The sequence below is a fragment of the Monodon monoceros genome, unplaced genomic scaffold, assembly GCF_005190385.1.
Source record: "Monodon monoceros isolate NGI ecotype Baffin Bay Population unplaced genomic scaffold, NGI_Narwhal_1 Super_Scaffold_21, whole genome shotgun sequence".
Taxonomy (NCBI): domain Eukaryota; kingdom Metazoa; phylum Chordata; class Mammalia; order Artiodactyla; family Monodontidae; genus Monodon; species Monodon monoceros.
The window spans coordinates 59,101,000-59,120,925 of NW_021703778.1; the positions used below are offsets into that span (position 1 = coordinate 59,101,000).

The following is a 19,926-nucleotide window of genomic DNA, read 5'->3' on the forward strand; positions in this document are numbered from 1 at the left end:
GACCCTAATATGGGACGAATCTGGTGTCATACTCTATTATTTTTTAAAACACTCATTGAAATGTATGCTTTCTTCCATGTTTTAGCTACATATATTCTTTCTGAAAACATGTTAAATGGATCCTCAAATATTTTTTTGAACTAAATATTTAATTTGATATTGCCAAAGTTCAGCACTGGAATACACTTGACTCTTGAACAATGCGGGGACTAGGGGTGCTGACCCCCTAACAGTCAAAAATCTGAATACAACTTTATAGTCAGCCCCCCAAAACTGTGGTTCCGCATCCTGGAATTTAATCAACCGTGGATCATGTAGTACTATAGTATGTGTTTATTGAAAATCAGTGGGCCCAGGCAGTTCAAACCTCTGTTGTTCAAGGGTCAACTGATACATTTTTCAATGATTCTAACTTTTAAAAGTCAAAACTTGCCTACATTTGCTATATATTATCTTGAAGCTTCAAGAGGCTTTTATGTTCATGATTACAAACTAAAATTTACTTGTATATTACTTTCTAATGCACCCCCATATACATTATTCTTATTTAAGATAGCAAACGAAAACAATACAAAGTTTGCACTAGCAATGAAGTGGTTATTAATAAAAACTAAAAGGTAAATAATTTTTTTGTGTGTGCATTTAAAAAAATAATGTAAAACATTAAAATCCTGTGTCACTGAACCTCTGTAATACACAGGAGAAAAAAACCACTGTAGTTAATGCCTGTGATTAAGCATCACTGCCCACTGCAGAGGGACCAAAAGTTTCTCTAGTGCGCATTAACTGGACATCTTTGTCAGCCATACAGGTATCACAGCCCCATACTGCTGATGCTTCTGCTGTTAGGAGGCCATAAGCTGTTTCAGTCATTCCAGTGCAGATCCGATGAAACCATTTCTGACAAGAGGCTTCACATAAGATGGCATCCTGATCATCATTCACTTCATTTGTACAAATTCCACAAGGATACACTGGGTCAGAAGAAGAATGCCCATGACGGCTTGGGTGGAGAGAGGATTTATTGCTTTTCTCAGTGGTGCATGTATCTGCGGCACCTCTAGGTTGTCGTGGATTATTCTGTGTCCCGTTTGCATGGCTGTTGTTTGTAGCTTCAGTGCTACTCGAACGGCTATTCTCTTGATTTACGACATTGTTTCGATTAACATTTTTTAATTCAATATTACTCTGATTCACTGTGTCATCCATATTTAAGTGAGGTGGATGAGCAGAGGAATTTTGATTAGTGTTTTTGGTTGCTCCTTGACTGAAGTCTTGTTTTGGGGGTGGTGCTTTTGCTTGACCAAAAGTGTTTGGGGGAGGAATAAAAGAATGATTAGATTCTAATGGAGAACTAAAATTTGAATTATTTCCAGGGACAAAGTTAGATGCCAAGTCAGGGTTAGATATTTGGCTAGCATTCTGTGGAGGAATCTGATTGAAGTTTTCAGCAGGATTTTGTCTAAAATGTTGATTAGGCATGTTAACATTCTGACTTAGTGCATTATTATAAGATGGGTTTCCAAAACTCGAATTATCATGTGGCCCAAAATTAAAAGCATGGGGTCGATTAAAACCCATGCCCAAAGGATTCTGAGGAAATGGGTGTGGCTGATTCCTGAGTGAGTAAGGACCACAGTATGGGGAAGACATTCTTGGAGGAACGTGAGGTGGCATTCTGAATGTGCTGTAGCCTCCAAAGCCAGGATAACCAGGGCCAAGATATGGATTTGACGAAGGTAGTGGTTTATAGGAAATAGTATTGTAGTTGTCATCAAATGGATTAGCAGCCACTAGATGGTCAGAGTTTGGATTTGGTGGTGGAGCATACTCAGACAATGGAGGAAAAGAAGGCCCCTGAAATGAGAATGTAAAATACATGTTTTTGATCAAAGAAGTCATAAATGTTAACATTTATGAACTTAGTTTTAAATTTCTTTTGAAGTGTTACAAAAATTTAATTCTTCACCTGACCTTTCAATTCCAAATAATGTTTCTATTTATATTTAATGATAAAACTGTGTAGGTTTCTTTCATTTAGGAAAGGAAATAAGGTGTACTTTTTTGAGCTCAAATCAATTGTTACAAACCCTAGAAGTATTCAGCCTTCAAAAGAAGCTTCATTACCATAATTTTCATTGAATATGCTTGCCTGTAACTCTGGAATCTTTCACTTAAAATTTTAACTGAAAGTACCTTTATACCTCCAAACAGCCATAAAATGAAACAACAGTAAACAGGATCTAAATTTCTTTCCCTAGCTTAACTTCAGAGAGTTAGCTATTAAAGTATTCCCAAAGCACTAAGGCCTAGGCCTCAGACTGGAAAAATAAACTGCCAGTTTTAGTCACAACTGCAAGCTTAACAGTGTGGCCGAAATGGAAACAGGTAATCTGTACACATTTCATAGTTACTTGCAGTCTTTATAATAAAAACAGTGCTTCAAATTTACAGAGGATAAAACCAAGAAAGTCTGTATTTATAACTGTCTATTACAACCAAAGGTTTCAGACAAAAGATGCTTCCATATGATTGCTTCATGATATGTACATACTACTGATTTATTACAATAGTTGAACATTACTCCAAGTTAAACTTGTGTCCATATATTTTTAAATCTTTTCATAAAAGTACAGTCATCTATTCCTTTTAAATTAGCTTTAAGAGTAAGCATTTTAATTTATCTGCCTACACTTCCTTCTTGCAATATTCACTCTAGGCTTACAGTCCAATAATAGCCGCTAGCTGCAAAGCAAAAAAAAAAACCCAAAAAACAAATCACTGCAGAATTCACTACTAGGTTCTGAATTAGGATAGGAAACAAAACCCATGACGAAAGTTAAATTTACCTCATAGCCTGATCATATCAGTGAAGAAAAACTGTTATTAAAGAAAATGCCAATTTACCTGGGTATTTGTCTTGCGCTTTTTCTTATCTGGGCTTCCTAGTTGTACACCTGGTCCTCCTAACCCATCCAGTCCACTATCACCACCTAAAAATAAATAAATAAATAAATCCAGATAGTATTTCTACTTATAAGTGAAATTTATATCTCTCATAGCAATATCTATTATAGCTACCTGTTAATATGTTTCCTATTTTTATTAGATAAAAGCAATACTAAGCTCTTATTATCTTTGTTCTCCAAAAAGTCTTCCCCATAATCTCAGCCAGAATCAGTCATTCACCTCTACCCCATAGCATTTTTTATTATTCTTTCAGTGAAAAAGTAATTCTCCATCCCACCCTCAAACCTTCAGTCATCTGGTTTCCTATCCCTGAAGCAAACACTGTTGCTAGTTTCTGATCTATCTTTCCAAAGATAATCTAGATAAATTCCAGTATATCTCTGGGGAGTACATAAACAATGGCATGCTTTGTATGGAACAATGGTCTGTACCTTGCTTTCTTACTTGGAAATCATTCCATGTCATTACATATAGAACTGCTCCATTCTCTAATAACTGACTAGTTCAGAGTATGATTATACCATAATTCATTAAACTAGTCCCCTCCCTATTGATGGATATTTTGATTGTTTTCAAACCTTTGCTGTTCTGCAATGAAAATCCATGTATCAATGTCTTTACACTCATGTAAAAGTCATTCCTAGGACTGGAATTATGGCACCAGAGGTATGTGCCTCTTAATTCTGAAAGGTATTGTCAAAATACAACCATGTATGTGAGTATGATTTTCTCAACATGATCAAGCAAAAGCAAAAGCTTGACTGTGAATCTAACAAGTTTAAAAAAACATAGGATTTTCTTCCATTAAAAAAACACACTTTTTATTACAGAGAATTCTGAACATATACAAAAGCAGACAGAATAAAATTATGTACACATATATGTAGATACACATTTGTAGTAAACTATAATACATATTTGTAATAGATTAATAAATAAATAAATCCAATGAGTTGACAGAGAATTATAGGAGACTTGCTCATACATGTGGATTCTGAGAAAGAGATATTTAAACTGAGTCCTAAAAGATGATAAGAAATCTCTCATATGAAGAGCAGAACGAAAAGCCTCTAGGCAGAGAGAATAAATAGAAAGGAGCTTGAATGTGTCATCCTGTCCGAGACATTTAAAAGAGGCCAGTGTGTTAGGGAACTCTGGAGAGCACCTTTAGAAGAGGCTGAAGAGACAGGCAGGGACCAGATCATTTTAGAGTGTCATGAACTAAATGCTCATGACCCCGCACAATTCATATGTTGAAACTCTGCCCCCTAATGTGATAGTATTTGGAGGTGGGGGCTTTTGGAGGTAATTAGGGGTACATTAGGTCATGAGGGTAATGGGATTAGTGGCCTTCTAAGAAGAGAAAGTGAACTCTCTCCCTCCACACCCCCTTCCTCCCTTCCACCCTCCCTCCTCCCACATGCAAACAGTGGGAAAGGCCATATGAGGACAAAGCAAGAAGACGGGCATCTATCTACAAGCCAGGAAGACAGCCCTCAACAGGAGCTGACAAACTAGCTGGCACCTTGATCTTGGACTTCCTAGCGCCAGACTGAGAGAAAATAAATTTCTGTTGTTTAAGCCACCCAGTCTATGGCATTTTGTTATGGCAGCACAAGCCAACTGAGACATAGAGCCTTATAGTTTATGGTAAGGGATTTGGATTTTATTTTAAGAACAGTGGATGATCATTTAAGGATTTTGGGCAGGAAAGTAACACGATTTACGTTTTTAAAAGATTACATTAGCAACTGTGCTGAGAATAAACTGGTGATGGGAATGGGGTAGAAGCAGGGAGACCAGTAATGATATCTTTACAATAGTAGTTCAGGAAAAGTAATGGTACTTGGCAATAAAGAGAAATCAGCATGCTGGCAATAGTTCCACACATAAAAATGCAAAGCAGATTTCTGTAAGAGCTATTTAGAAGAGGTTTAAATATTGTGGAGGTAAAAAACTATGACAACAATAACAAAATTTTAGTAAGGATTCTGGATGTTAAATTAATATCTAAACATCAAAAGCTTTCATATTACAAACTATAACCAGTTAAAAGATAAAGTAGAAGATAAGCTTTCATTAACAGGAACAAAACTAAACTAAAATAGCTAGCAATAAATTTAAGAAGTGCACAAGATCAGTATGAACAAAAACTTTTTAAAAGCCCTATTGAGGGACAAAGAGGAAGACTTCTAATAAGTGGAAAGGTGCTCCCTGTTCTGGCTAGCCATCTGGAACAAAATAATACTGTTTTTATTTAGCTCACATATTATCCCAGATAGCCTGGTTGTGCCCTCCTCAGAGACATCAGCACCTGGTGTCTGAGTCCCAGGCCCACAGGGCCCATCCTCTAACGCCATAGGCATTCATACCAGCCTAAGCAGCACCCCCTTCTCAGAGACCTGAGTTTAAAATCCACAGGGACCCTCTTGTGAGTTTATATATTTTAATAATTCCAACCTCTTTCCTATGTCCTTCAGCCTTAAGAATGGTAGCTGCTTCCCACAGTTGTTACCTCTGTAAAAACTTTAGTATCCTATTTTGCCAGTTTAATACCTGTTAACAATACTTTATATCAAATTCTTTCCATTAAAAATAACTAGTCTGGGGCTTCCCTGGTGGCGCGGTGGTTGGGAGTCTGCCTGCCGGCACGGGGGACACAAATTCAAGCCCTGGTCCGGGAGGATCCCGCATGCCGCGGAGCAGCTGAGCCCGTGCACCACAACTACTGAGCCTGCGCTCTAGAGCCCATGAGCCACAAATGCTGAGCCTGCCTGCCGCAACTACTGAAGCACACCCGCCTGGAGCCCATGCTCCACAACGGGAGAGGCCACGTCAGTGAGAGGCCTGTGCACCGCAACGAGGACCCAACGCAGCCAAGGACAAATAAATAAATAAATTTAAAAATAGCTAGTCTGGTTTCTGTCTCCTGGCTAGACCCTGACTGATACATATTTCAAACACCTCCCAGGCTGAAAACAGTATTACTCCTACGTTAACATCATTCCAGAGATTTAGCTTACTATCTACCTACCTACTTTTCCTCCTGTATATAAATTTGTGATAGTAATACCTTTACAAAAATGGGCTATTATTTTTTAAATAAAAGCATTAAATTTAAACTTTATTAGAATTTAATAAAGGAAAAAGAAATAAATTAAACTGGAGAATATGCTAAATGTTTCTTCACCAAAAGAGAAATTTTTGAAAATAATTCTCTAAGGCTAAGAAAAGACAAGAAAAACATTAAGTTGGAGAAATTATGGTTTTTCTTTTTTCAATCTTTAGATGGTGTCAAGTGACTTCCTGCTTTGAAAGTTAAGGATAGTATAGTATCATATCTTATTCTACTTTTTCCCTCCCTAAACTTAGCAGGGTATTTTCTATCTCTAGATTCTTCATTTCAGGTAAATTTTCTTTTCTCATATCTTTGAATACTTTTTTTCCACTCTATTTGTTCAGTGCTCTATTTCAGGGGTACTAATTATCATTATGCTGGGGAGATTTTTTAGCTCCATACCTATTAGCTCATCTGACTAGTCTTTTTCATCTGCACTTAATCTGATTATCTGAAGTTTTTCTATTATGTAACTTAATTGTTAACTATCTTTATTCTGTTTCTAATTTGTAATTTGTTCTCTATATATATTGTTTTAGTCAATTTATTTCCTTAGGTCTGCAATTTACCCTTCTTCTGTGTTTTAATATTATCTTGTCTTTGAGCTCTTATTTTATTTAAGTTCTACAACTTGAAGTACATGTGAGTTATTTCCTTCTGTCCTGTAGGTTATGGGTTCTTCATCTTCTGCATGCTCTTTCTCTTCTTATTCTTTGTGTCAGTTCACTAGTTTGCTACAGCATGTTTACATAATTATCATGCTTTTATTTTTATCTTGTAACTTTGGAGAACTTTTAAGCTCTGATTTAATGTGCATAACTTTGACTCCCTTTTATTCTTATCTAAGATTGTTTGCCTGGCTTAGATGGCTTGCATCTATTGAGATAATCATATGATGTTTTTCCTTTACATTATTTATTTTTATCAATTTATTTATTTATTTATTTTTGGCTGTGTTGGATCTTCTCTAGTTGTGGCGAGTGGGGGCTACTCTGTTGTGGTGCGTGGGCTTCTCATTGCAGTGGCTTCTCTCGTGGAGCACCAGCTCTAGGCGCACGGGCTTCAGTAGTTGTGGCACGTGGACTCAGTAGTTGTAGCTCGTGGGCCCTAGAGCATGCAGGCTTCAGTAATTGTGGCACTCAGTCCTAGTTGCTCCGCGGCATGTGGGATCTTCCTGGACTAGGGCTCGAACCCGTATCCCTTGCATTGGCAGGTGGATTCCTAACTACTGTGCCACCAGGGAAGTCCCCTTTACCTTATTTTAATGTTGAACCCAGCCTGACATTCTTATGTTAGTAAACCCAACTTACTAATTTTTATATGAATGTTATATTTATGTGACTGGATATGCTAATATTCTCTTTATAATGCTTGCCTATGTTAGTAAGATTAACCTGTTGTGCTTCCTTGAAACATCCAGGCTCTTAATTCTAAGATTTTGTTAAATGCACATCTACCTAGTCGGGGGGTGCAGTAACCCATTCACATGGGAGGATTCCCTTGAGTCCTCTGATTCAATTTGTATCCCTGAAGGCTTCCTTTCTGTCAGAGAGTCCTTTAAAAACAACAACAAAAACTTCCCGTTTCACTCATTTTTTTTTCTTACTCAAAGGAGTGAGAAGACAAGACTACTCATTTAATTTGCTTTTCTCCAGACTTGAGGTTATTAGTAATTCTCAAAATTTTGTAAATCACCAGCAGCTTCCAAGGGGCAGGGATTGTTTTAGAAGCCTAAAACAGTGATCCAGATTTCACCCTGTTCCAGATTTATGTTACCGGGCAATGCCACTTCCCTTGTTTGCTGCTATCGCTGACATTTTTGCTGTTTTTTAAAACTGTTTTGGTTCATTTCACTTGAAATTTAGAAGAGAATCTGTACGGTAGCTTTGTTCTACCATCTTAGAAGTTTATATCTATATCTGTGCTCTTTCACTTAATCTTCATAACAAACCTATGAGGAAAATCATCCCAATTTTAAAAAAAGAAAGAAAAAGAAATGGAATTGTAAAGGTATGGATCATACCCCTGGTAAAAAAGCAGCTCTGAAATCTAAAACTAGTATTTGTTTTTCTTTTGCTTTTAGGTGTACAATTCAGTGGGTTTTGGGCATATTCACCAGGCTGTGTAACCATCACCACTATTTAATTCCAGAACATTATCAGCACCCCAAAAAGAAACCCCATACCTGTTAGCCATATAATGTGTGGCTTTTTTTTTTTTTTTTTTGCGGTACGCGGGCCTCTCACTGTTGTGGTCTCTCCCGTTAAGGAGCACAGGCTCCGGGTGCGCAGGCTCAGCGGCCATGGCTCCCGGGCCCAGCTGCGTCACAGCATGTGGGATCTTCCCGGACATGTGGGATCTTCCCAGACCAGGGCACGAACCCGTATCCCCTGAATCGGCAGGCCGACTCTCAACCACTGTGCCACCAGGGAAGCACCTAATGTGTGGCTTTGAGTTTGGCTTCTTTCACTTAGCATAACATTTCTGACGTTCAACCACGTAATTTTATATATTAGTATTTCATTCTTTTTTATGGCTGAACAATATTCCACATTATGTTTATCCAGTCATCAGCTGGTGAACATTTGGGTTTTTTCTATTTTGGAGGGACTATGAATAATGCATTTACGCACATGTTTTTAAATGAATGTATGTTTTCAATTCTCTTGGGTATACACCTAGGAGTGGAATTGCTGGGTCACATAGTATCCCTATGATTAACATTTTGAGGAACTGCCCAACCGTTTTCCACAGTGGCTGCACCATTTTATGTTCCCACCTCTAAAGTCTGACAGTTCTAATTTCTTCACATTCTCCCCAAGACTTATAGGCTTTTTTTTTTTTAATATAGTGACTCTAGTGAGTATGAAGTGGTATCTCCTTGTGCTTTTAATTTGCATTTCCAAAATTACTAATGATGTTGAGCATCTTTACATGTATTTATTGACCATTTCTTTATCTTCTTTGAAGAAATGCCTATTCAAGTTGTCTGCCTATTTTTTAGTTAGAGTGTTTGTCTTTTAAGTTTTAAGAATTTTTTATGTATATATTAAGGATACTAGAATCATCAGATGTAAAACACATAAGTTTTTAATTTTGATGAAGTTCGAATTATTTATTTTTGTTTTGTTGCTTGGATAAAACTAGGTTTATCTGCTTCTAATATAGTAGTTTGCCTCCCTAAGATCTTATACATATACTGTCTTCCTCAGTGGCCCACAAAAGGCAAAAATGGAAACTTCTGGTTCAAACTAAAGGAACTCCTATCTTAATATAATCAATAAAAAACACTGAATCACTATGTTGTACACCTGAAACTAATATAATATTGTAAATAAACTTTAATTTTTTAAAAAAACTACAAACAGGGAAAAATATAAACATTCATTAAATTATAGTTGTGACCATTAAAAAATTTTTTTAATAAAAAAATGATAAAGGGACTCCTATCTTTTAATTTTAATTTGACATGGTAATCCCATTTGAATAGATGGTAAGTAAAGAACTAAGAGAGAGATCCAGTGCACTCCTCAAGGTCATTAATTCAAAATCATATGGTTCAGGAATGGCTAAACTACTTAACCAATGTATAACTTTCAGTAGCCTATATACACTGAACTAATGAGTTCATATTAACAATTTGTATGCAGTTTTCCATAACAGTATATACTAACATACTGAACAGAGAAATGTGTTGTTCTTGAATCTGAATACCTAGAAATTCTGTGGAAAAGAATTAGTAATGGGCTTGAGGTCAAATAATAAAGTGGCTATATAAATAAACAAAAGGTCCAAACATCAAAGTCCTGTCCGACACCTAACATTTTTTATGGGTATTTCATTATAACAAAAGTATCAACAGAAAAAGGTAATTCTTAAAAAATAGTTATTAACAAATTAGTCTCTAATCTAGAATATATAAATTACCATTCACAGCATTATTAAGACTACTGAATAATTATAATTTTACTATTAAAATGATGTAAGTTAAAAATGGACAAAATGTACTCTTAATGGTTAGTATCTACCATCTCTGTTCATTTTCTAAAACTTTAATGATAATTCCTGTATTTACTGTAAGGCAAAACTCTGACATTTGGAATCATTTAAATAAATTCATTATTTTCAAGTAATCTGTAAGCAAAACCACCTAAAATTCTTTTTTGAAAATTGAGTTTTATAGTATTAGTTTTTTATTTAAGAGTCTAATATTTCCCTCCATAAAACAATCTTCAAGTTCCCACTGGTCTCAGTTGCCTCACTTATTGTTCATCTAAAAAGTTAACTATGTAACATTTCCAATGGCTCTGACTCTTGGCCTTACCTAGGTCCCTCCCACTGCTATATGTAATACTGGTGGTTCTGTCATCTCCATGATGTTAATAAGTAATGTTAGATCAGATTCATGGTCATTGGGGCTAATCAGAATATAAGCTACCAAGAATTTCTGTAATTATTACTCTTTAAAAATGAAGTGCAAGGGGAGGGGAAAGTAGTGGTCATAAAGCTAGTTATTTAGGTTAGCTTAATAACTTTTGGTACCAAAGCGTCTATCTGCTCTACATATCTGTTGCAGCTGACTCTGCAAGGTAAACCATGAACATTCAGCCAGAAGTTGAGAGTTGTGGAGCACAGAACCAAGAAAACGGGAACTTCCAAATCTTGTTGTAACAGTGGCTACTCTGATCCTTCTGTTAATAATTGAATTTCTTCAACTCATCTCTTCACTCCTACCTTCCCAGAGCCCTCCGAATGCACAAGGCGGAAGAGAAGTGGGAAAGGGTGATATCAACAATAGAAAAAGAAAGCTCTCTCATCTTAAGGAATTTTATCTATATATTATCACTTTTCATTATGCCAATCAATCTCAATTAAGCACAAAAATAGTTTTACCTCTCCTTTCACCCTTTAACCTTTATTTAGAGCTGGAAGCTTAAGTTGTTTCTCTACTTGTAGTCTTAGAGGAGAGTCCAACCTACTAAATGATACAATTTCTTCCCCATCTAAAGACGCTACAAATCAATGATCTTTTCATATGAAATCTGTTTGTAAGTATAAAATCATTCTTTTATTTGTAAGTACTTTTTATTTTGTAAAGAGTGGATTATTTACTTTAGGCCTTTTATGCATTTTTTTTTTTTAGGTCTAGTTACAACTTCTTTATTTTTCCTATTAAAGACTCAATCTATTTTGGCCCCATGTCCTTAAAAGGGAGTGAAGGCACTATTCTGTACACTAGATAGCAGTGTGCCTTTAATATATTAAAATTTTTCCTTTGTTAAACGCACTTTATTCACAATAATGGTTTGGTTTGTGACAGTGACTGTTCTCATAAGTAATGTGACTACATTATTTTAAAATATTTTATAATCAACATTTTCCTTTAAAGAGACTTGCTTCATCATTATTCCAAATAAGTGTTTATTTTAATATGTGTATGTGGTATAAGGATGTATTCTAGGCTCATTAAATGACTCAACCCAGGTTTGTTTTCCCCCAAAATTCGTATGTTGAAATCCTAATCCTCATTATGATGGTATTAGGAGATGGGGTCTTTGATAGGAGATTAGGTCATGCGAGCTCTGCCCTTATAAAACAGATCTGGGAGATTTAGTGCCCTTATATAACAGACCTCGGAGAGTTCCCTAGCCCCTTCCGCACGTTAGGACAGAGTGAGAAGGACTGTCGTCTATGAACCACGAAGTGGGTCTTCATCAGACACCAAATCTGCTGGCACCTTGATCTTGGACTTTCTAGCCTCCAGAATTGTAAGAAATAAAATGTTTGTTGTTTACAAGCCACCCAGTCTATGGTATTGTTACAGCAGCCCAAACAGACTAAGACAGTGCCTAACACATTGCCTGGCACACAATGGGTACTCAATTATTAGTTTTCATTTTGCTTTCCTTTAGACTAAACTATACCACTAGTGCACTTCATTTCAGCTTCTATAGTATTTATCATCCTATCAAAATATCTAATAGCCAGCAGTGTCAGCACAATCAGTGGACACTCAAGTATCGGTTTTTCACAACAGCAGAGAAGTCTGGGATATAATGTCAGTTTACTCTACCATTTACTATGGATGTGAACATCTTAGCTAACAGCTTTATCTTCACCTGAAACACATACTTCTGTAATACTGGTCTCTACCATGGAATGGAAATATTGTGAATTAATATGTGAATATAGGGCTTCCCTGGTGGCGCAGTGGTTGAGAGTCTGCCTGCCGACGAAGGGGACGCGGGTTCGTGCCCCGGTCCGGGAAGATCCCACATGCCGCGGAGCGGCTGGGCCCGTGAGCCATGGCCGCTGGGCCTGCGCGTCCGGAGCCTGTGCTCCGCGGCGGGAGAGGCCACAGCAGTGAGAGGCCTGCGTACCGCAAAAAAAAAAAAAAAAAAAAAAAAGTGAATATAGTATTGTATGAATTCCATTAAGCATTTGGCAAAATGGTCTTATATGATTGAAGTGAAAAAGACATTATTTCCTTTTAGAATGCAAGGCAGAAAGTGTCTGCTATGTGATGCCCCAAACCTAGATCAATCTGGGTATGTAATAAATATTAAATTCAGAAAGCCCTCAACATCAGTGATTTAAAGTTTCATATATTTGTGGTTCTTGTGCCAGCTGTTCGCCCCAAACTAATGATCTTTGCATTCTTGAGGTACATGAGGTTTAAGGATGCTCACAAAGGTAAAGCTTAGGAGGGTGGGTGGATGGCATCCAAGTGTGAAGCTGACTCTACACAATAATATCAATACCTCGAATAATGGGCGGTCTTGGTGGAGCTGAAGCTTTGAGGATGAGTATCTTACCAAAGTCGGGAAAAAAGAGGGCATGCCTAGCAGAAGGAACAGAATGTGCAAAGAAAAATTTAAAGACATGAGAGATCATGACAACATCTAGAGAGGAAATGTGACTATTTCAGAACTGGAGCATGGGAGACAAGGGTAAGCATTTCATGGAATAGGAAGGATGGAGGACTAAGTGGTAGGCCTGGGCCAAATAAAAATATAAGAAGGTTGGATTGGGTTAATATAAGAAGGTTGGATTTTTATCCTAAATGCAATGGGGAACCAATGAAGAATTTTACAAGAAAGAGTAACATGACTCAATTGTGTTTGGGAAGCATTATAGCAATGGAACATACTGGCTAAGATTTGGGGCCCTAGAATTTAAGTTCTAGCTTTGCCACTTACTAGCTGGGTAAACTTGAATATGTTACTTAACCACATATTACTTAACCTCTCTGAATATCAATTCCTCAATTATAAACCTAGAATGATGATATCAGCCAGCTTATAGGGTTATTGAGAGGATTAAGCAAGATGATCCATTTAAATTACTTAGCAAACTGCTTGGTAAGTACTCAATAGATGGTAGTTACTTACCACCAGCAGTAAGTAACAATGTGCAAAATGGGTTAAGAAAGACAAAACGGGAGGCCACTGAAACCAGTGATAGGGTTATTATAATAAGCAAAGAGATAATCAAAACCTGAACTAAAGAAGTGGTTGTGGAAAGACTGAGGAGATGATGGGTTCAAAACATACTAAGGAGACAGATAATCTAGGACTCTGGGACAGTGCTGAGCTGCAGTGGGGCATGGGTTTGGATCACTAGATAAATGATCTTCATCAGGTTAGGGAATACGGGAGAAAGAACATGCTGGAGGTCTCACAGATAGACACCTTTCATTCTACTTGTTAACAACAAAATCCATTTATCTCCCCCTCACAAATTTACTCTTCCTGTTATATATCTGACACCATTCTCTTACAGTTTTCTCCTCTACCTCTCTGGCTACTCCTTCGCATTCTGTTTTTCAGGGTCCTCTTTCCCCTTTTATCTCCTAAATGTTAGTGTTCCTAAAGTTGCGTTTCTCAATGCTTTTCTCTTCTCACTCTTCACTCTCTTGGGTGAGCTCATCTACTCCCAAGGCATCAATTAGTATTCACATGTTTACTGATAACTTCCAGATCTCTATTTCTGGCTCAGACCACCCGCCTCAGTCCAAACCACGTGTATCTGTTGCATACACTGCAACATCCCAGGGGGATATTCATTCAATGTGTTGAAAACCAAACTCGCTTCCCTGACACTCTGCCTAGCCCTTACATATGCCAATTAAAAAACAAAACAACAAAAACCCCCCATCCTTTCCTGCAGACTTTCTCTCGTCAGTTCTTTCCCTCAATTCTGTGACTGTAAATTATGCTTCCTCTTCAATCTTAATCCAAATCTTCCATACACTTCTCTGATCAAGATGGTCTATATTTTTTAGTACAGTCTACTTTTAGCACTTCTGTGACATTTTTGTGTTACTATGCCATTCTAAAATACATGCTTACCTCTCCAATGTCATTTCTAACTCTGGTTAAAAGTGTTTCATCTGAGGGTGCACAGTCTTTTAAAAGCAGATAGCTACTTAATCACTTTTGCCTCATGACTAGAGAAATTTCTACTTTTACTAAAGAACTATCATTTGTTCATAGGCTAGATGGAGTTATCTTGATACTATATAGTGTTCACCATAGTTCTGATATGAGTCATTAAGTCTGCTGTCTTAACTTCTTCAGGCAAAATCAGTAATAAATCAGACATAACTGTATTTGAAACAATAAATGTGGCATGTATGTTTAAAAAAAAGCATTTCATCTGAAATGAATGCTTCAACTTCCTTCTTCATCTCTAAATTTGTTTTTCTTCCTTCATTTTCTCTTTTTTTCCCCAAAACTAACTCTTCATTTGCATCCTTGTTGCTATTCCTTCTCTCATATGCAGAAACCTGATTTATGAGGAGTCTTGCCTGTCTAATGCCCAGCTTCCACAACAGCGAATACCTAGCACATGGCAGATATTAAAAAACATGTACTGAATGCTTTATTAATGAATTATCCTCTCTTTCTGTTGCTTTTTCAGTTTCTCCCCTCTCCTTCTAAATCAGGTTCTTTTGTTTGTCTACTAATATGTCTGTCATTTTTCAAGGGAGAAAAAATAAAGAGAACCCATACAAACTTCCTCTTCACTCTCTTTCCAAGTTATTGGCTATGTCTTTCCTTCTATCACCAAGCTTCTTTTAAATTATATCGTCACCACTTAATATTCACTACTTTGAAATGTAGTTTTCTCCCAAAAATGCCTTCTCAAAATCACCACTAACTTCCTAGACCTTTTTCTCATCCCTCATCCTCCTTGCTCCTCTTTCTACATCATTTAAAACAAAGGAACACCCACCACTTCGTAGAACTCTCCTCCAGGAGGCCTTCCTTGACTCACTTAAAGATAGGTTATATACGTTCCTTTATTTCCTGTAGATTATCACAGCATTTATCATGCTGTTTGTAATTGATTACTTATTTGTCAGTATCCCAGACTACACTAAAAGCTCTTGAAGACAGGTATTATGTCTTCTTAATCAATGTATTCTCACTGTCTGGCACTATAACTGCCCAACAAATATTTGTTGAATAAACGAATGAATAGCATCATCAGATCAACACCTAAGAGTTCTAAAAATACTGGATAATGGGAGTGTTGGTTAAAATAAGGAAAAAGGGCAAGTAAAAGTGGTGGGAGGGGCTACGGACAATCCAAAAGCAGCATAATGATACGAATCAGTTCCTTCATGTGTTCACTCATTCGTTCATTTGGTATTTACTGTGAGCAAGGCAATTAGGAAAGAAACAGAAGGATAATCAAGATATTGCACCTATCCTCATGGATCTGTCTTACAACCCAGGGCTGAGGGTTTGCGGAGTGGTAAGAACTGGTAGGAAATAGGAGTAAGATACTTTGCCATTAAATAGCAATTGTGAATCTAATATTAAAATATCAGGACAGGGACTTCCCTGGTGGTGCAGTGGTAAGACTCCAGGCTCCCAATGCAGGGGGCTCGGGTTCGATCCCTGATCAGGGAACTAGATCCCACATGCATGCTGCAACTAAGAGTTCGCATGCCACAGCTGAGGAGCTGGCGAGCCACAACTTAGGAGCCTGCCTGCCGCAACTAAGACCCAGCGCAACCACATAAATAAATATTTTAAAAAGTAAAATTAAAATAAATAAATAAACTATCAGGACAAGTTTGGAAAACCACCGATCAGCTTCCTCTGGTCCACTTACCTTCCCAATCTAGGTCTACCAGCAGCAGTTCTCAAACTTTAGTGTACATAAGGAACACCGGGGGAGCTTGTTAAAGATGCAGAGAAATCTCTCAGAAATTCTGATTCTGTGGGTCCAGGAAGCTACATTTTGAATAAGCATCCTAGGGGATTACAATGCTTTTGGTCTACAAAGTCCTTAGTCATTCACTTTGTCATAATTTTGCCATATCTGAGTTATGTCTATAATATTATTTTCTAGTAATTCCTTTAAATTTAAAATTTAAATTTAAAAAAATATATAGGTCTTTCTCTATATATAGAGAAAGATATGTCTATCTATATCTTAGTCTTATCCTAAGCAAAAGGTTTCATAACTTATATTTTTGATAATACACATGAAATAAATACATAACCATTAAAAAGTCTGATTATATATATATCATTGGATAAGAAACAGTTTGAGAAGCACTGTTCAAGAGATTATGCTCTGCAAACACCACATTCTACGTGCAGTCTGATGATATAAATTATAACTAGAAGCTCCAGGGCAGTGAAGTTCAGCAGAATTGTGCTTCGGAAGAGCTCATGTAGATAATCTGGTACCTTTTATGGATTATAAAATAATTTTAAAATGTTTTAAAAATTAATGTTCTAATTAGTACAAAATGACATCATAAAAACCCCTCTTCATATTGGCTTTTTATTTTAAAAAGTGCTTTGTCTTTTATTTTGGTACTTGACTCTCAGAATATTCTTGAGCTGACACCTAAGTCAACTTCTAACAACTAAGGCATCAAACTTAAAACCAGCAGTTGTAATAAAACAAAGACAGATCTGTAGTCTTGACGCACAATAAAATACCCATCAATTTTATTTAAAATTACATTTGATTAAGACTGATAATTGAGTTCAAAGGTGTAAACTTGATAAAGCTTTCTTTTCCTTCAACCCCAAAGTAATTTTTAATAGTAGGCAAAATAACATGGCAAACATATCAAAGAAATAACTATCTCAGAAAGGTCTATTCCTTAAAGGCTTTGGCAATTCATAACAACAAAGAGAAAAGAAAGTTGAAATAGAAAACCTTCACCAAATGAAAGATTGTGCTTTTAAGCCTGTAAAAACAATATTCTGCTCTAAATTATGTTTTTGCTTAAATGGCTAAGAAAATCAATCTCTAACTAAATACTCAAGTGATGTTATTTGGATATCACATTGCCACTGTGTCACAAGCCAGTTCTATAGGTTTAATCTCTAGTCACAAGGAACAAAAACATAGATGAATGACTATGGTCCTTGATCTCTACATCACTTAAGTCAATTGGAAATTTACCTTACTACTTACTGATTTATAAAGCACTTTATCCTGTTTGGATGAAAGGATTATTTCAATAACTTCCTAACTAGCCTCCCTGCTTTAGCCCTTGTTCTCTACAGTCTATTCTCCGCAGAACAGCCAGTTAAAAGCACAAGGCAGGGCTTCCCCAGTGGCGCAGTGGTTGAGAGTCCGCCTGCTGATGCAGGGGACACGGGTTCGTGCCCCGGTCCGGGAAGATCCCACATGCCACGGAGCGGCTGGGCCCGTGAGCCATGGCCGCTGAGCCTGCGCGTCCGGAGCCTGTGCTCCGCAACAGGAGAGGCCACAACAGTGAGAGGCCAGCGTACCGCAAAAAAAAACAAAAAAAACCCATAAGGCAGATCACTCACTCTTCTGCACAAAATCATCCAGGCGCTATCTCAGAGTACAAGCCCAAATCTTTTAAATGGCTCACAAGGCCAATACACATTCACCCCATACTTCAGCTCAGCTCACACTACTCTCCCTTTGCTCACTCACAATAGCTTCTTTGCAGTTGCTCGAACACACTAGGCAAATTCCAGACCCAGGGCCTTTGCACTTGCTGTTCCTTTTGCCAACACTGCTATTCCCACACATATCCATATGGCTCTGCTCTGTCACTTCCTTTGGGTCTTTGCTCAAACATCATCTTCCAGCTGAGCCCTCTTATACATAATCGCTACCTCTCCACCCCCATACGTATTTTCTAACCACTCTCCCTGCTTTGATTATCTCCATACCACTTACCATTTGACATCCTATACCTTTTATTTGTTCATCATTTGTTTACCCTACAAGAGTGTGCATTCCTTCTGGGTGCAAGATGGTCTTTTTGCTTTGTTCACCGCGGTATCCCAGTGCCAAAAACAGTGCCGGGCACACAGTAGATGTTCAATAAATATTTGCTTACTGAACAAACAGTATTACTTCAACTTTGGGACTTTTGGCCTGAACCCTATTGAAAGCTGGAAATAAGAGCTGGAGGATACTCCCCAAATTTCCAGACGGCACTTGGTGTCTGTGAACTTACATGCGTTATCTTTTGTCTGGCACATCGTTCCCTCTGATACTTCTTAGATAGTAAGGCAGCAGGAAAATTCCTAACTAGTGTGCAAGGAAGAAGCAAGCCAGCCGTGTATAAAACTGATTTGGGGCGATTTGATTCTTATCCATAAGCCAATAGAGAAAAGCCTTTTGAATGAATATAGGTTCTCCTCTTAAGCCTAAGGAAAATAAAGCTGTATGTTTGTTGCCTTTTAGAGAATGGGAAGGGGGGCTGGGAGAGACACGGAGGCCCGGCACACCTTCTGCAAGAGCGTCAACTCCAGTGCGGTCCAACTTACTTTTTGGGGGGGGGGGGTGGAGGGCATCGTTCGTGGTCTCTGCCAGGGGGTGTTTCTTTCTCACCCTCTGAGCTGCCTATTGTGCTATGTCTGGCCAACGAGGTAAGGTGGGCGAGGAGCGGGGTATGAAGGGATGCTGAGTGCGGCTTCAACTGCCTCCTAACACAAAGTCGGGGCGGCTAGGGCTCGGCACAGGGGACGCGGCGGCCGCGCGCCTCCGACCGCAGCCCGGGCCCCGGGGCGCAGGCGGGACGCGGGCTGCGCGGAGTTAGGCCCGGACAGAGCCCCGTTGCCTCCCGGCTGGCGGGCACGCGGCCCCCGCGCGCCCCGCTCCCCCCGCTCCCCTCAACCCGGCGCCCTTCTCGGTTACCTCGAACTCTCTTCAGCGAAATGGGATCCTTCTCCTGTTCTGCTGACATTACAGACCGCAAAGCATGACTCCCCCCCAGGCCGCGGGAATTCGGTCTCTTTGATGCTGCGGCGGCGGCTCCTCCTCCTCCTCGCGGGGCCGCTGCGGCTGCGAGGCGAGCCTCCGAGGTGAGGCGCGGCCGAGGGCGGTGGGGACGCGGGCCGACTTTGCAAAGTTTGGGAGGAGGACGAGGCCTCGGGGCGGCCGGGCGGCGTGCTGGGGCCACCCGGGCTCAGCGGTGGCGGCGGGTGAGCGGCCTGGGGGCGGCCCCCCGCCCGGGGCCGGCGTGTGCGGAGGACGAGTGCGCCGCCGCCGCCGCCTCCTCCCACTCCTTCTTCTTCGCCGCCGCCACCGCCGCCCAGGAGCCGCTGACAGGGGAGGCGGGAGGCGGGCGGCCCGGCCCTGGCGGCGCACTCACAGCGCCCTCTGAGGATGAGGTCTGCGCTCTCGCCGCTCCCGAGTCGCAGACACAAAAGCCCCCAGCTTAGAGCCGCCTGCAAAACCCGCTCTGGGGCGGGCGAGGGACGTGGCGCGGCCCCGCGGCTTCCCCGCCCCGAGCTCCCCAGCCCCGCGCGGGGACGGACTTTGGGGGGGTGGAGGCCGCTGCCTTGTCCCGCTGCGCCTCCTGCCGCCGCCGCCGC

The 19,926-nt window shown here is 39.3% G+C and overlaps 1 protein-coding gene across 1 annotated transcript; it reads right to left on the reverse strand.

The window, feature by feature from the left end:
- Positions 1–659: 659 nt before the first annotated feature.
- PYGO1 (pygopus family PHD finger 1) lies at positions 660–19,493 on the reverse strand. Its single transcript, XM_029238807.1, has 3 exons — positions 19,247–19,493; positions 2,908–2,993; positions 660–1,857 (listed from the first exon to the last, which is right to left on the reverse strand). Exons 1-3 carry the CDS (start codon positions 19,293–19,295, stop codon positions 733–735), a joined length of 1,260 nt encoding a protein of 419 aa, XP_029094640.1. The 5' UTR covers positions 19,296–19,493; the 3' UTR covers positions 660–732.
- Positions 19,494–19,926: the final 433 nt, after the last annotated feature.